Consider the following 17102-nt stretch of genomic DNA (forward strand, 5'->3'; position numbering starts at 1 on the left):
TGCTTCCAAGTTTCAATGAATCATGGAATCTAGAAAAACTAAAAGGTTAAAAAAGATGGTTCAATACTTCAATTTTGAGAAGAAAAACCTATTTATTTTCTCTTACACATTAACAGCAGCAAATATTGCTTCAAGCCTTCAACCTTGGCTTCATCTGAGTCGGCGAACGGTTCCTTGCCATCTGCCTCCTTTGGCTCTGTCCAGTATTGGTCCTGGTCCAAGGTAAAATCACCTCTTTTCTTATGCACACAACTTGTTTGATGAACTGCCTCAACTGATAAAGCTTGCATTTTTATTGAATTTTGGGATTTTTGCTGCGTAACCGCAAGTTGATGTCAAGAGTTTCCCAGAAGAATCGATCAATCCACTTGCTTAATTTTTCATAAGAAAGAAATATTATAAATGCATAATGGAAAAACTGTTACCCGATGGGGAATCTGTTACCAAACGGATTCGGTTATGGGGAATACATGTTCGGGTTTTTTACGGTTTTGGGTACGGAGAAAACAAACGGGTTCATTTATGGGGATGACACATCCGAACCCATTCCGTCCCGTTGCCATCCCTACTTATGTAGCATTTTGACATCTTTTAAAGTTTTACTCTCCACCCAATTTTAATCATAAAACAAAAATTGATATTTATTTTCTTTACATTGAAAATGAAAGAAAATGAAAGAAAATGAAAGAAAATGAATTAAAAGGTATAAAAATATTTAAACATTGCATTGGTAATGCAAGAAAACAAAAAGGCAATGCTTTAAATCAATAAAAAGCATTTAATAATTAATTAAATTTTTTTTGAAGGCGCTATCAAATTTGGCAGTAAGGGGGAGATATATTTCCATGTCATGCCACATCAGATTTGACTTCTCTATTGGAAAACATTACTGCTGTTTTTTTATTACTGTTATTGCTTATTTGGACATTTTGACATCTCCTTTGGAGATGCTCTAAATGACATGAAAATAACGAGTTTCAAGTTAACACAATAACTAATCAGGTCGTTATCGGGTGACACGATAAGAACCCGTTACTAACGGGTCCTTAACAAGTTTACATGATGGTGATAGGCGGGTAACCTGTTTCGACACGTTAAAGAAAAAGTTATTTTGATGATTTTAAAATACAATAGCTATGATGTATATGTATATATAGTATATTAAATATGTATTATTGTATTATTATTTTATATAATCTAAAAGATTTAAATTTTGTTTATTTATTTTTATAGTAGAGAGATTAAAAAAAAAAAAGAGTTTTAAAGAAACACTCCCAACACTTTTCATTTTTAATGAAAGTGATATTTTTACTCTAAAAAGTCACTCCTAGTAGTATTCATTTACAACACCTTTTTGTTCTTTTGATTAAAACTCAAAGTTTTCAAGCCATTTTCATTAGTTTTCCTTAAAAAAAAATTATAATGCACATTAAAAATAAAAATATAAGTAATTTAAAAATACCAAACACGTTAAAAAATATATAATAATTAATTTACAAGTGCGAAAAAATATGCAAACACTCGTGGTTGCATCCTCTACACTTTGAGGATGGGTACATCGTTGTTTGAATTTTTAAGACCATAAAAACCCTCATGAATAGTATTTTAAGGGAGTACAAAATAAATAAAATTCATAATCATTAATGTACAAGTCTGAAAAAATGTGAAAGCATATGTAAATGCTTGTGATTGCATCCTCTACGCTTAGACGATAGTTACATGGTCGTATAGATTTTTAAAACCCTCCAAAGCTCATGAATAGTGTTTTTTATTTGGGTGCAAAATAATAATAATTATTGTAGGAGTGAAAAATGTAAAAACAAATATACAATCACTCGTAATGACAAACTTTACGACTTTCATGAAGGAGTCAACTCCAAAGTTCGACACCATAAACCATAAATCTTAGATTTAAATATAACCGTTGATTGTTGTTTACATTTTATTCTACTCACCGAATTTCAATTTTTAGATTTTCATTATTTATTGATTTAAAATATATTTTCTTTAACAGGTAACAGATCGAATCATATTACCTGATAATATTAACGGGTCAATTTTGGACCGGGTCGATTTTTGGCCAGGTCATATTACTTGTTTACTTTAATGAGTGTTACACGTTACGACCCATTAAGATATCGGGTATGTCAAAAAAATGACACGAACACAGAAAACACAACAGGAATGTCAGGTGACATCCAATTCACATCAAAATCATGTATAAATCACGAGAATTGGTGTTTTACAAAAACACGTGCACAAAATAATTTTTGTATTAATAAGTATTTGGGTCACAATCTTTGTGTATCTACTTTTACAAGAATATTCTTTTGATTCGATCTCCAATCTTGAGTTTGATCCAAGCATGGCAAGTACTTGATCTTGAACCAGGATGTGATTTGGTCAAGGGTCGTCGAGGTTTGATTTTAAACAAATCAGAAGCACGAGTAGTGTCACATGGTGGGTGATCTTCGGCTTTGGTGATGGATGAATTAGCACGTGTGTTTCTTGTGCTTGTGGATTCTCCACAAGTTTGGTGAAGAACGTGAGTGTTTTTATTTTAGTGTTTACCTAGGTCAAAAAGCTTTTTGAACTTCTTCAAGGCTTGAGCTTGCTTTGTTTTATCTAAAACCTCTTAGCATTTATAGGCAAAGTATTGTGTCTTAATTTAGAATCCTCAATCTGAATCCTGTGATTTCTGGGATTGATTTTTTAATTTGAATTAATTTGAGTTAGTTATTTAATTTAGTCGTAAATCATAATCTTTGATTTATAAAATTAAACTCTAATTGATACAATTTGATTAAGAATAGGATTATTTGTCCCCTTTGGTACTTGATTTGATTTGTTGACAGTATTTTAGATGCTGACTTGTCGGTCTTAATAACCCTTACAGTTTTAACGAGTCATGATGTGCACCAATTTGTGACGTGCAAACAAAAGCCTAAAAGCCTTCAATTCCCTTCCCCACAAGTGAAAAAGATAAGTAATCAATAACACGGTACTCTAGTAAGAGAGTAGAGGATCTCATAGATCTTTCAATCACATCCGTTCATTGTATATTGTGCGTTTAGTTTTTGTCAGGTACTGTTTATATTCAATTTTAAATAAAAAAATTTACTATGATTTCTGATCGTACGATGTACGATGAACGGATGTGATTGGAGAATTCCCAAGATCCTCACAAAGAGGATCCGGCGATGATCCTCCTGGCTCTAGTAATGAATACATGATAAGTAATCAATAACAGTACTCTAGTAGTGAATACTAATTACTTGGAGGACTTCTTAAAATAATAATAAAACATACTCAACATTGAAAATACGTACTCAAAGTACAAAATTTTTGTGTAGAGCATACTTATGGTTTTTTTTTTTTTTTTTTTTTTTTTTTTTTTTGAGGAAAGAAAATGCTTATGTTATGTATAGCATTTGACATGTTATTATATAAACAAGCAATTATAAGGCGAGAGATAAAGTATTCGGAAAGGATCTCTCGTGGTAAAAAAAATTTGGATTTAAACCCTTATGGTGAAGTCCATTAAGATTTAAGCCCAAAAACAAAATTGTCATTAATTCTCCGTTAACTTCATTTGCCATGCCTCCACACTCAACAACCAAATTTCCTCCATTGCCACTGCCAGTTATGAAGCACCCAACCAAAGTTTGAAATCAACTTGATTGTTGCCTCCATGTGTTTGCACTTTTTTTTATTCGAATGGCTCCAATCTGTTTATTAACAGAGCATCAAAACACTTGCCCCATTTCACTTTAAAATTTCTTCCAAGTACTTTAAAATGCTCAAGAGTGTGTGTGTTGAGGTTTTCTGTAACAATTTTTCAACTAAAACCAAGGAAACTGAAATTTGCACCATAATCCAAAGAAATGGCATTTACTTTTCCATCCCTGAAATCTAATAATTATAATCAGGCCCTCTTGGCGAAGTCACCCATGTCATCATCGTCTCTATCGTTTCCTTCCAATGGATTATCCAGCCCTAAGCCAGGCTTGTTCTCTCCAAATGGAGCATCAGGGGTGCCGAAGCTGTTGTCGCCACCAACATTGAAGTTATCACCAATACCAACACTAGTACCTTTCTGGTTAAAGTAGCCACATAAGACCCTCAGGCAAAGGTTCTCCACCTGACTTTGCAGCTAGTAATACTTTTTGGCATTCTCGAATTGACAAACCCCTCAAGCGAATTCCCTCTAATTGAAAAAGAAAAAGGAACTTAATGGAGAAACTAACGGAATTTTTAATTTTGTGCTTAATTCCTAACGGATTTTACTACAAGGGTTTAAATCCGAATTTTTCTACCATATGAGCTACCTTCCGAATATTCTATTACCACGAGGACCATTTATCCAATTAGGCCAATAATAAAACTATGTAAATGTGTTCCAAGTATACCAAACAGTATCTTTACAATACAATACACAACATAGAAAGAGAGGAGTAAATTAGGGTTTTTTTTTTCGGTGCCACCACACAATGGCGAAGCTACATGAGGGCAAGGAGCGTCGGCCGCCTCTCCCCTCGCCGGCAAACATGCCTAGGAGCGCTAGTTCAACCCCTCTGCTCTCGTCGGAATTCATGGCACATGTAAAAATGGGTTTCACGAATGAGGGATTGGGGATCAGTTCAACGGAAGACGGAGGTTTCAGCGAAGGAGAGGGTTCGACGGAGAAGAGAGGTTTGTAGAACTATTTGGGTTAGAATCGACAGAAAGGTTGGAGGAAGGGGTGGGTGGGTGTTCGACGAAGGAGAAAGGGACTAGAGGGAGAGATTTGCAGCAATGGCAATAAGGTAGGAAGAAGAGAGGTTGTGTTTGGTCACAGGTTCAATGGGAAACTTAGTGTTTGGTTACAAATGTAGAGAGAAAGTATAGATGACATGTGTTTCAAGATTATTGGACCACATAATAAGTGAGTAAAATTTGGGTACTCCCTTGTGAGTACCCAAGTCTTATCTATTTGGGTGTGAGTTTTAAAGACAGGTGTTGGACAATTATTGGGCCACCTAATGAGTCAGTAAAAATTAGGTACTGACACCTTACCCAAGTATTAACCCACCACTTCTCTTCCGATCTTTATCTTTCTGCCCCACTTGTTTGTTTACTCATTTCCCCCCTTTTTTTTCTCTTCTGACCCCACCTTATTTTTGGTGGTTTATTAACCCATTTCTCTTCTTTTTTTTTAATTTTTTTTAATTCTTGTATGTATTTTTATTTTCTCTTTTAAGGCTCCTACTGTATTTATCTTAAATTCTCACATTATTTAATTTTTTTTAAAAACAATGTAAATATTGTTTAATACTTATTTTACGATAATTTAAATCCATCGAGACTCCTGCGTAGATCTCACCTAGACACCTAGCTGCTAGATCTCAGTCTGCTGTTTGACTAGCGCTTAACATTTTTTAGGATCTAATCCTAGCCAATTTAAGATTCTTACATTGACTTTGATATTATTACTTACAACCGTTTTGGTGAATAGATTATTTTCTGCTATGAATATTGATTCAAAACTTTACACTCTCTAATATGAAAGCAATCGCTTCAATTAAATCTTACACTCTTTTGAATTTCACCTCTCTTCTTGGCAAATCCTAACTTCGTCACTGCCACCACAATACCTCCATTGAATGCCACACACGGTTTTGTGAGAGGCGTACAGAGTGCGAGAGAGGGGAAAAAATGATGATGAGTGAGTTAGGGAGTCTAAGCATAGCTGACTTTTTGCAAGGGAAGGCAGTGAGTAAATGCTTGCTGCCCGTTTTGACTACTTGTACTTGCTTTTGTCAGCACTCAGCACTCAGCAGAGCCTTCTCTCTCTCTCTTCTCTCTCTCTCTCTCTCTCTCTCTCTCTCTCTCTCTCTCTCTCTCTCTCTCTCTATATATATATATATATATATATATAAGACAAGCCCAACTCACCTGCCTTGGACACTTGTTTTTGCAATCCTTCATCAGTTCAGAGAAGAAAAAGAAAAAGAAAGGAAGAGGCAACAAGAACTTCTCTTTTTATTTCATCTTAGAGATTTGTCAAGATAAAAATAAACCTTTTTTTCAGTTGCCTCCAATCTTGTTGTGAAATCAATAATCTTGGAAGATATCAGAGAGTGAGATAATTCAATTTCTTCATCTCTTGAAGCTAGCGAGTGCGAATTAGATTATTGGAAATTATGGGAAGGCCACCTTGCTGTGACAAACTCGGTGTGAAGAAGGGGCCATGGACTCCAGAGGAAGACATCATATTGGTTTCTTACATTCAAGAACGTGGTGCTGGGAATTGGAGATCAGTTCCTACTAACACTGGTAATTAATTTTCTATATAATTATATTTAGCTTAAACTTTTTAAATGAATTTTAGCTGAGCTACTTTGAATTCCAATTAGTAATTTAGTATTATTCTTGGTAATTAAATTATTTGTGTTCACTCGTGTTTATTTTTGTTCATTAATTATTTTTGTTTTATTCGAGCTGAAAGGTGGAAATAAACAGTGTGCATGCGGAAAAACAGTCGGGAGAAATCACCTCCCATATTAAATTCTTTCTCCGTTTAGATTTTAGACCAGTACTATCATGCATCTTGTGTAAGTATATTGGTAGTTTTTTTTATCTCTCTTGTTTTGGTAATAACTGGTTTCAGATTTGGGGTTGGTTTAATCATTAAAGTCATGTACTTATGACCTGGTACTGGTTTTTCCTTCTCGGAACAAGTACTGTTTACAGATGCATGGTCTGATTATATTGATTTTTGACAGTAATTTTATTAATTTGGTCGGAACATTGTCAGTAATTTTAATTAATAACTTCTTTTTAAAGGTTTGCTGAGATGCAGCAAGAGCTGCAGACTTAGATGGACTAATTATCTCCGCCCGGGTATCAAACGCGGTAACTTCACCGATCATGAGGAGAAGATGATAATCCATCTCCAAGCTCTTTTGGGCAATAGGTATAACACTTCCCCCCATCTCTACCTTTTTTTTTTTTTTTTTTTTTTTAATTTAAAATTTAAAAACTTGAAATAAAACATTACATAGAGATCCTCATCGAAATTTTAGGGATAACTTGATATAGATCCAATTTTGTGAGCCATTAGTATAATTAGTCCACTTCATTGAAATAGGTCCAATAATTAAGATTCCACGTATGCTTATTTGTGGTTTGTACCATATTTACCCCTTATGCTTATAAATTGTTATAAATACACAAAATTTGTTTATTATGGGATTATTTGTCGTTTAACTAATCCCTTAATTGTAGGATTAGTTATAGCCATATAACCACCTCAACCCCCAGTCCGTTTCATCCCACCTTTTTTCCTTCTTCCAAACAATTCCCTCTATCAATCCTCCTCTTTTTTGTCTCTTCTTTTCATGGGTGATATTTTTGTGTTATTCTCTCCAAATTAGTTCCTTTAACGAAGGTATATTATATCATATTTATATTTATATGTTCCGCCATGTAGGTTCCTAGCATTTTTCTTCCAATACAATAGGTAGTTTATTTTTGTTTTGCAGGTAGATTATATTTGCTTTGTAGGTATAAAGCATTTTTCTTCCTAAACAATAGGTAGGTAGTTACCAGATTATATCGGTTTTGTTTTCTTCATAAATAGTAGGTAGTTACTAGATAATATTTTAGTTTGAGTATTTAAATATTCAAAATTTAAAAACTGAATAAATGATAAAAAAATTAAAGAATTTAAATATTTTTATGTGAAGGGGCAAAATTGATATCAAAATATGTAATTGGATAATTGGACTCAGTCCCAAAAACTACCTATGTTGTTGGACCTAGATCCAAAAGCCCCCGAATTTTATTACTTGACAAGTCAAATCTTAATCTAGAATATTACATCCGGAAAATTACCAAACCAAATAGCTTGCACCCCATATTTGAATTTATATTTTTATATGTTTTTACTCACTTGCCTATATTTTTTTACTCCAAATTTGAATTTATATTTTTATATGTTTGGGGCATGAATTTTATGGATTTTGACTTGATTAAAGTACTGTTAATTTATTATATCTTTTGTTTTTGGATATTGGGGTTAGATACTCTTAAATCACAGTAGTGAAGTTCTATATTGTTGTTTGATGACATATTATATAGGGGAGTGATTTTTTTTTTTTTTTTTTTTTTTTGTTAAATTAGGAGAGTAGAATATATGGAAGTGATTTTTTTAATTTGTTTTTTAAGTCAGGGGAAATTAAAAATAGAATCATTGATCTTGTTTTGTAATTCCCCAAATTTGATGATGAAATTGTTTTAATGGGTGCAGATGGGCAGCCATAGCTTCATACCTTCCTCAGAGAACAGACAATGACATCAAAAATTACTGGAACACTCACTTGAAAAAAAAGCTGAAAAAGCTCCAGACAGGGCTTGATGGTCATGACCATCACAACGACCAGGATGGTTTTTCAGGTGATTCACTTGATCAGCCAATCTCCAAGGGTCAGTGGGAGAGAAGACTTCAGACAGACATCCACATGGCCAAGCAAGCTCTTTCTGAGGCTCTCTCCATTAACAAACCAAGTATTATTAGTACTAGTGCTACTACTTCTCATGATCTTCATTTGCAAGCCTTGAAGCCCTCCATTAATATTGGTAATTACAATATTAATGATAACCCTATCACAAGCACAAGACCTCACCAAGCCTCCACATACGCATCCAATACTGATAACATTGCAAAATTGCTCGAAAACTGGATGAAAAATTCGCCGAAGGTTTCCACTCATCAAACAAACGCGAATCAGACCAATGCTGATGAGATCAATTCCTTCAATAACAACAACAAAGGTGGCACTACAACTAATAGAGGTTGTTCAATGAGTACTTCTAGTGAAGGGGCTCACAGCGCAGCCACTACGCCGGATCAGGCTTTCGATTCATTGTTCAGCTTCAACTCATCCCCATCTGATGTGTCTCAGCCCATGTCAGTCGATGAGAACAATGCAAATTTCACAGCAGATCAGACAAGCTGTCTGTTTCAGGATGAGAGCAAGCCCAATTTGGAGGGACAAGTCCCTCTCACATTGCTGGAGAAGTGGCTCTGTGATGATGCTGCACTTCATGCCCACGAAGACCTAATTAACATGTCATTCGAGAATGGTGCAGGCTTGTTTTGAAAAGGAAAAAAAAAAAAACAAGATCAAGCACTATATTACTATATTAGGGTTTCTTTTGTTTAATTTCTCTGAAAATTAGGCTGTCGAGCTGTAGCTAGCCAGCAGCCTTGTAGTACTCTTTTTATTTTGTCAACTAGCCTAAGCAGAAAGATATCACCACCTTAAGCAAGAAACAGAAAAGTGTAAGTTAATTAAAAGTATATCCATGTTTACATATCTGCTTTTGTTCTGGAGAATAATGAATCAAGCTGTTTAATTTCATCTTTTTGTGGACCTTATTAGTAGGTTAAAAACTGTGTATATCTATTTAATTCCTCTCGTTTTTTACATATTTCTTGTGCATAAAGTATGGGAATCATAATATTAGTTTCGCCTCAGTCTATACATATAGGAAAAAGCTTAATTCCACAGACTAGGATTAGGGGGATTCATGAATGATGAGAAATGCGAAGGAGACTCTTAAAGTATGATTCTCTAGAGACGCTCTGCCACGTTACAATTTAACGTCAATTTATGTGTCAATATTATAAAACATTGTTAAAAAAACAGGTAACAGAGAGTCCATGGCTTCCACTTTTGAGAGTCTCCTTAACATTTTTCCACCACTTGCAAGAGCAAAAGGTAATATTAGTAGAGCAGCTCTAGCAAGGTTATTCTCCACAGGGATCAAATGAATAATTTATGTCAAACCAAATCTTAATTAATTAATTCTTTAAAACAAAGTTTGAGAAAAAGTTGTTTTGTGATTCAAAATAATAAAAACGAATATTAAATTTAAATATAGAATAAATTGCAAAGTAGAGAAAACAAAAGAAAATAGTTTTGTAAATAAAGTTAAGCACTAGGATTCTGCCGTCACCTTAACAATCCTACGTAGTTATATGGTTTTATCTCCCGTTTTGTTGATTCGTTCTAAATTTAGTATTTGTGCCTTATTTCCCTTGGTTGAACTTTTGTAAATTAAGTAACTTGTGCTTGTCTCATTTCTTTGAGCTGTTGTATATATGGTTGTTGGCCTTCTGCAATTCCGTTGAGTGATAGTCCAGAATTGTATCCACTCGGATTCTGTTGAAAGATGGTCCGAAATCCCTCCTACTCTGCGATTCCGTTGAGTGATGATCCGGAATCGTATCCACTCGGATTCTGTTGTGAGATGGTCCGGAATCCCTCCTACTCCCCGATTTCGTTGAGTGGTCCGGAACCCGAGGTTGTTGAATTTCGTGGAGTGGCCTAAAATCCCATTGTTTGGAGAAGTAGGCTTAGCCTAACTATGTAAATCTAGCCTTAATTATATATATATATATATATATATATATATATTTGTGTCAATGGTTTCAAAAGTCTTGTGAATTGAGTTAGAAAAGATGTTAGACGTCTAAGTGACTCCTTCGGGATTTTTCATGATTCGATTATGATTTCATAAGGTATAAATTTAGAAGATATGGGAATGATTGTTATTACTTTGATCAAATTAATTAATTAATGCGGCTAGAGAATGGTTTTGTGTTTTGTCGGTTCTTAAATATGATGTATGTTGTGAATTGTGATATCATGATGAGACATAATGATTTATATGTTGGATGGGAGAGAAATCATGGTTTTATGGAGGTTGGTTATGTAGCCTGAGTCCAGGAATTACATGTTGTCAGGTTATATAAATGTTTGAGGAATGCTATGCTTCTCTACTTGAACCTAGTAGAATAAACGTCTGGTTTTGTGGCAATGAACTACGAATGACTTGATCCCTATTTGAGGGTACGTAGGCAGTCTAACGAGGAGGTTAGATGCAGCCATAAGGTAAACGAAAGATTTCTTTGCAATTTGATTCTCGAATTGTGATTACCATATTCCTGAGATGGGGTATGTGAGTTCTACGAGTATTTAGGTGGCGTCACGTGTCGATCCTAGACGTATGTTGGGATCGGAGCGTGACAGTCGAATTGTGAGGTCAAGACCTTTTTTTCCAGTGTCCTTCGCCATTTATTGGCTTATTTCATTGGTTTTTAATCTCCTGTTTTGCTGCCTGCTTTTTCTTCTTCTCCTACATCTTGCCCTTTTTTTAAACCCTAATTTCAGTTATTCAGTCCTTTTCTCTCACATCCATTTTTACGATTTCTCCTTGCATCTCCTAACACCTGTATCTCCAACCTCTCCATTAGTTTCCCTTTATTCCTACCAAAAATCAGATTTTCGAGTTCTGGACTCGATTTGGGATGTAGATCTCTATCCTATTGCCCCCTGTTTTACCGGCATGCCAGAGAGTTTTGGCGAAGTGTTATGCGACCTCCGTCGTAGTAAGGGTGTTTTACACATCCCCTTGCCCCTCCCCACCCTCGTGTTGTGTTAACTTGATTCTCTTCTTGCAAGTGTGGTGGTTGGTGGTACGGATCTACATGGCTCGGTCGGTTGCATCACTTTGAGATTTGATTTTTGCTGTGGAATTTCTTTTCATTTTTTGGTTATTTTGGTTGTGCTTGACTCTTTGCAGATTCACCTTCTGTTTGGTATCTACATGGTTGTCACTCTAGTGGTTGTTGGCAGAGTTTGGTGGCTGTTAGCTCCTCCTCCTTGACGGAGATTAGGTTTTCTTTTCTGTCGTTTTTTTCCATTTCTAGGCCTTTGTCAATGTCGAGTTAGGACTCCCACTGTTTATCTTGGGCCATTGGTTGACTTTGTAATATGTTTTATCTTTAATCAATTCCGACCTTCTCGACCCAAAAAAAGTTGTTTGCTAAGATAACTCTTTTGGGTCATCTGGATGGGGCTGGTGATTTACTAGGCCTATTTGGGTCATAGCAAGACTTTACTCTGGGCTAGCATTTTCAGGCCTCAGCCTAGTGCTATTTGCTAGTTTTGTCATTTGCTTGTTGGGCTGTGGTTTACCAATTACCAGCCGTCACAATCACTCTAAAAATCTCATTCTGCATTCATTTTCTTTGAAAATACTAGATAGAACGATACATGATGCAGAACGACTTTTTCAAAGTGTCAATAGCTGCTGAAAAATAAAAGCTATAAAAGTGGAATCTGAAGTATTTTAGAGCGGATAAAGTGTGTATGATTTTGGTGACGAGAAGAGTACCTGTAAGTTTGAGCAAGTTTGTAAAGTAAGGAAACCAAAAACAAACTAATTGTTGACTTCAAAACTTTCTTGCAGGAATTGGTAAAGCTCCTCTGCAACCATAGCAGGATACTCCTCTTGAGGAAGAAGAGCACCTGGCACCTCGACAAACTTACTTACACCCTCAGCTTCCCGGAGAGCTTCCATTTCTGCTTTTGACCTCTTTGGAGATCCTTCGGTTGAGAGGACAATAACTGGTATCTTCCTTCTGCCCATATCCGCAAAGAGTTCAAGAAATTCCTCTCGGGTTTGTACAGGATCAAGGAGGCCAGTCAAGAAAGCAGCGGGTGCGTAGCGAGCTCCCTTCCGCTTTGTCAGCGCATATCTACTTTCGACAATTCCAGGAGTCACATTGTCAGGATTTGAATAGACATGTGATCGATACTGAGATTCAATTGACTTCTCATTGCTGACAAGCATGTTATACATCATCCAGCCCACAGCAGGGGCTCGTAAGGTGCCTCGAAGCAGTCCATACCTGCAAAAAAATATTAACGAAAGGACTGATCAATCAGGTTCATGGATCATAATAAAACTGGTGGTTCAATATGGTTTCGAGGAAAAGGAACACTTTCCATTGAAGACATCTACATCAAAATCTTAACAATGGCCGAACTGTGTGCAACATATAGAAGCAAGGGAAGCATTAACAGCACTTTTCCTCCAGAACAGTTATCCTCAATTTACCATCTTTATCTATTACCCCTCAAGTCTCAAGAACAAGAATCATTCCACACACACATATATATGAGGGTTTCAGATAGAATACCTAGTTTCCATGCTAGAATCTCTACCAAACACAATAGGAAGGGGACCAGCCCACGTGGGTGCAATAGCTGCAATGGCTTTAGGTTTCACAGCACCACGTTTTACAGCACGAATACTTAAAGTAGCTGCATGCCCTCCTCCAAATACCACAAAGTCATTTTCTGGTTGATATCAAGAGACTGTTAGACGAGGTTGACTACGTAACATATGCACGATAGAACAACAGGGCTAGCATACATCTTACTAAAAAGATTTAAACAATCATGGTATCATCATAACTGACGATTAATTTCAAGAAGAGAAGTAGTTACTCATCAACCTGAGCCACTTATAGGACCATCAGGTGCATTGATGAAGTCAACCCGAAATTTCTCCATGACATCAGCGGTGTAGTCCATCTTTGGTCTATCAGAGTACCCCAGACCAGGCCAATCAACAATGGTTGCTCGCCAATTAACATTACCGTCTTGCTGAACAAGATCACTTGCTACTGATCTCCATTCTTCAACAGTGCTTACATCCGAAATGGTTGGTATCAAAAGAATGTTTTTAGAAGGACCCTCCCTCTCCTTTTCATGCTCCTCATAGTAGATGTTGATGGAATTTTCCTTGAATTTCCATTGCCAACTATTGCTCTGAAACAAAGTACAATCATTTGTGAGGTAAGGTGACAACACGTTTAAACTGAATTCTGCAAATTACGAACACAACGACATGGCTGACCAGATTATAGTTTCCAAGTGCTGTGTCTTACCATATCAAACAGAATTATACGATATTGCATGGAATCTAACATAACATTAGCTCGCGTTTGAGGTTGATGATATAATGAGTCTCTTAAATCTTTTTCAACATCCAATTTCTCATTTCGATATGAAACTACGCATGTTTTTTATTTTATTTTTTCAAATTTCCTAACAAAAAAGCATCAAATTACACGTTTTAATGCTTAAACATACCAAAATTCCGAGTTCATATTGCTTAGTTTTGAGAATTCCCATAACTCACATTAGCAAATGCATTCAATTTTCTCAAGTTTCCAATTCATTCATGATTCAAGAGCATGGTAAAAAAACTGTATTGATTCCAAACCCATGTGAAAACTGACAATGTAAGAACAAAGAAAAAAGTACAATTTCAAATTTTCGACCACTGACCTTTGATGGGGCTACAGATTTCTCACCCACAGGGAGCTTGGAGTAGTTTTCCAGGGTGGTTGAAGCCCTAACTGTTAGGGTTTTCTGGAAGCAAGCAGTCCGAGAGAAATTCGGTTTCCGGGTTCCGAACAAAAGAGCACGGGACGCCTGTGAAGGTGCGTAGAATGCTGCAGAGAGCGCCATGGATTTTTTGCAGGAATTGAGAGGAAGATGCTGACCGCTGGTTTCTCTTCTGTAGAAAAATATCAAAGAATCTCAGTTCTGCAGTCAGCACACGGAATGAGAGATGTGAAAATATCACTAGTGTCCACACAAGTTTTGGAAATATCACTCCGCACCAAATGAGATACAATTTTGTTCACTTCTTCATATGGTGGTGCCGTTGGCCTCCCTCCCGCCAAACGTTAAATTTTCTCACCTAACTCCTTTGGATAATTTTTTTTTTTTTTTTTTTTTTCAATATTGTATCATAACCACAAGAGTTTGAGAAAACCCCATGAAAATTGTAAATGCCACGATCTTTTCACGAATTAACAAGTGCTTCCTACGAAAGCAATTCCAAACAGAAGTTCAATTGACGTAGATACTTTCAAAAATCTTGAAAAGTTCCATCTTTGAAGAATGTTTCCAGCACATAAGATTTGTACAATTTTTGGGGGTCAAAAGCTATACATTTCAAAGAATTACACATAATTGTTGACAGAAAGTTAAAAACCAATTGAGTGAACTTAACTGCTGATCTAGCAGCACTTCAATTTCTTCCACCGAACCATTAGTCGAAATTTTCAATCAATGATACAACTCAAAGCCAAATTCTTGGCGTTCCATCTTGTCTTTGTGTACTTCTTCAAGTGCTTCGTCAGTCGCCACTCACCAGTAATCTTTGCATGAACAAGAGCCATCCTTGAAGGAGTGAAAACGGCTTCTATCTCTCACCACTATCTCCACTCCATAAACCTTAGAAATCAGCTTCATCACCGTATGACAGTCCCTACAGACCCGTAAATTCTTCACAATCCTTATAATCTGCCCTTCACGCTGTCTTGCCAACCCAAAAGCTACAGCAAGTTTCTCGCTGTGCCTGAAAACTGAATCTTCTTTATCCTCTTCTTCTATGTCATGCAAAACACTCCTAACCTCTGGAACATAGCCTCCTTCAACCCTAAGTTTTAACATTATCCCCCGTAGCTTCTCATAAGCCTCTTCTGTAATTTTATTTGATTGTTTACCAGCCATAAAACTATACATGACCCGGTCAACTTCAATCACACTCCATCCTGGAGCTTTCTTAATCCTCTGGTCAGCCATTGATCTTCTTAGAGCAGCAACGTCCTTCCACTTCCCTGCAACAGCATATACATTTGACAAGAGAACGTGATCACCAGAATTGTCTGGGTCAAGTTTGGAAAGAGCTTCCTTCACTTGTTCTGCCAACTCAACATTACCATGAATGCTGCAAGCCCCAAGAAGAGTTCGCCAAATAACAGCATTAGGAGATATTGGCAGTTCATGTACAAAATCGTAGGCCTTCTGCAGTTTACCAGCTCGACCATATAGATCTACCATACAACCGTAATGTTCGATAGCTGGTTCTATACCATACAAATCTCTCATCTTAGCGAAATACTCACATCCTTTGTCAACCAAACCAGCATGACTACAAGCATACAAGACTGAAATGAAGGTGATACCATCAGGCTTAGTTCCTGACATTTCCATCTTACGGAAAATTTGTATTGCTTCTTTGCCATAACCATGCATGGCAAGCGCTGCTATCATTGAAGTCCAAGAAATAATACTCTTCTTCTCTGGCATTCTTTCAAAGACCAACCTAGCCATGTCCATATTTCCAGATTTAGAGTAGGTATCCAGGAGCGCATTATTGACTGATATCATCCAGTGTAATCCAGCCTTCTCTACTAAACCATGTAAAATTTTACCAAACTCAAATGCGCCAGCTTGTGCACACGCAGAGAGTACCCCGGTCAAGCTCACCTCATTTGGTCTAATTCCCTCCCGCTTTAGTTCCCTGAAAAACCCAAAAGCCTCATCAAACCAACCACTCTGAGCAAACCCAACAATCATAGTACTCCAAGACACATCATCTTTCATCGGCATCCTCAAAAATGCCTTCTTGGCAAGCTCAAGCTCATCCGTTTTCACATACCCTGAAAGCAAAATGTTCCAAGACGTCAAATTCCTCAAAGGCATCCAGCCAAACATTGCCTCCGCACCCTTCGCATCCCCACACCGAAAACACGCGGTAAGAATCGCATTCCACGCGACCACATTTGGTTCGCGCATTTCCTCAAACACTTGTCGAGCAAACTTAACACGCCCACATTCAGCATACATACTAATCAGAGTTGTCCCAACAAAAAGATGGGTATCAAGCCCACAAACCAAAGCTTGACAATGGAGCCCCATCCCATCTCTCAAATCCCCGCAATTCGCCGCCGCCTTGAGTACGAACGCGAAAGAGAAGCTATCAATCGGGTCAGTCAATTTCCGACGCATTTCAGCAAACACAACAAGCGCATCATGCGGAGTATCCGATTCAGCCAGCCCGCGAATGAGAGTATTGTACATGAAGGCATCTGGGTTTCGAAAATGAAGGAAAAGGCGGCGAGCGTAGCGGAGAGCGTCGGAGATTGTGACGGCGCAGTGGAGGAGGAGCTTGCCGAAGACAAAGGGATGGGCGTCGAGGCCCGTCTTGCATGCAAAGGCGTGAACTTGCTTCACGGTTTTGAGGGTCTTGCACTTGCTCAGAAGAGACACGCAGAGCTGCTCCGCCGTGTTCATTGTCAGCTCTCATACTCCATAACTCAAAAGGCGCAGGCTTTTTCGCGGGAAAAACTTCCCAACATCAATCGCAATCGATAAATTACAAGTTTCAGTGGAACAATTGGGATT

The 17102-nt window shown here is 37.0% G+C and overlaps 3 protein-coding genes across 3 annotated transcripts; 1 reads left to right on the plus strand and 2 right to left on the minus strand.

Annotated features, from left to right (window-relative positions):
- The first annotated feature begins 5869 nt into the window (after window positions 1-5869).
- On the plus strand, window positions 5870-9404 carry LOC137713622 (myb-related protein 306-like). The gene is made up of 3 exons (XM_068452944.2): window positions 5870-6315; window positions 6826-6955; window positions 8291-9404. Exons 1-3 carry the CDS (start codon window positions 6183-6185, stop codon window positions 9141-9143), a joined length of 1116 nt encoding a protein of 371 aa, XP_068309045.1. The 5' UTR covers window positions 5870-6182; the 3' UTR covers window positions 9144-9404.
- A 2774-nt stretch (window positions 9405-12178) lies between these two features.
- LOC137713421 (alpha/beta-Hydrolases superfamily protein) lies at window positions 12179-14528 on the minus strand. Its single transcript, XM_068452711.2, has 4 exons — window positions 14190-14528; window positions 13352-13667; window positions 13034-13193; window positions 12179-12742 (listed from the first exon to the last, which is right to left on the minus strand). Exons 1-4 carry the CDS (start codon window positions 14370-14372, stop codon window positions 12271-12273), a joined length of 1131 nt encoding a protein of 376 aa, XP_068308812.2. The 5' UTR covers window positions 14373-14528; the 3' UTR covers window positions 12179-12270.
- A 199-nt stretch (window positions 14529-14727) lies between these two features.
- On the minus strand, window positions 14728-17091 carry LOC137713935 (Tetratricopeptide repeat (TPR)-like superfamily protein). The gene has a single exon (XM_068453295.2). It carries the CDS (start codon window positions 16989-16991, stop codon window positions 15060-15062), a length of 1932 nt encoding a protein of 643 aa, XP_068309396.2. The 5' UTR covers window positions 16992-17091; the 3' UTR covers window positions 14728-15059.
- Between the last annotated feature and the right edge of the window lie 11 nt (window positions 17092-17102).

The sequence above is a fragment of the Pyrus communis genome, chromosome 14 (genome assembly GCF_041283825.1).
Source record: "Pyrus communis isolate YQ-2024b chromosome 14, ASM4128382v1, whole genome shotgun sequence".
Taxonomy (NCBI): Eukaryota; Viridiplantae; Streptophyta; class Magnoliopsida; order Rosales; family Rosaceae; genus Pyrus; species Pyrus communis.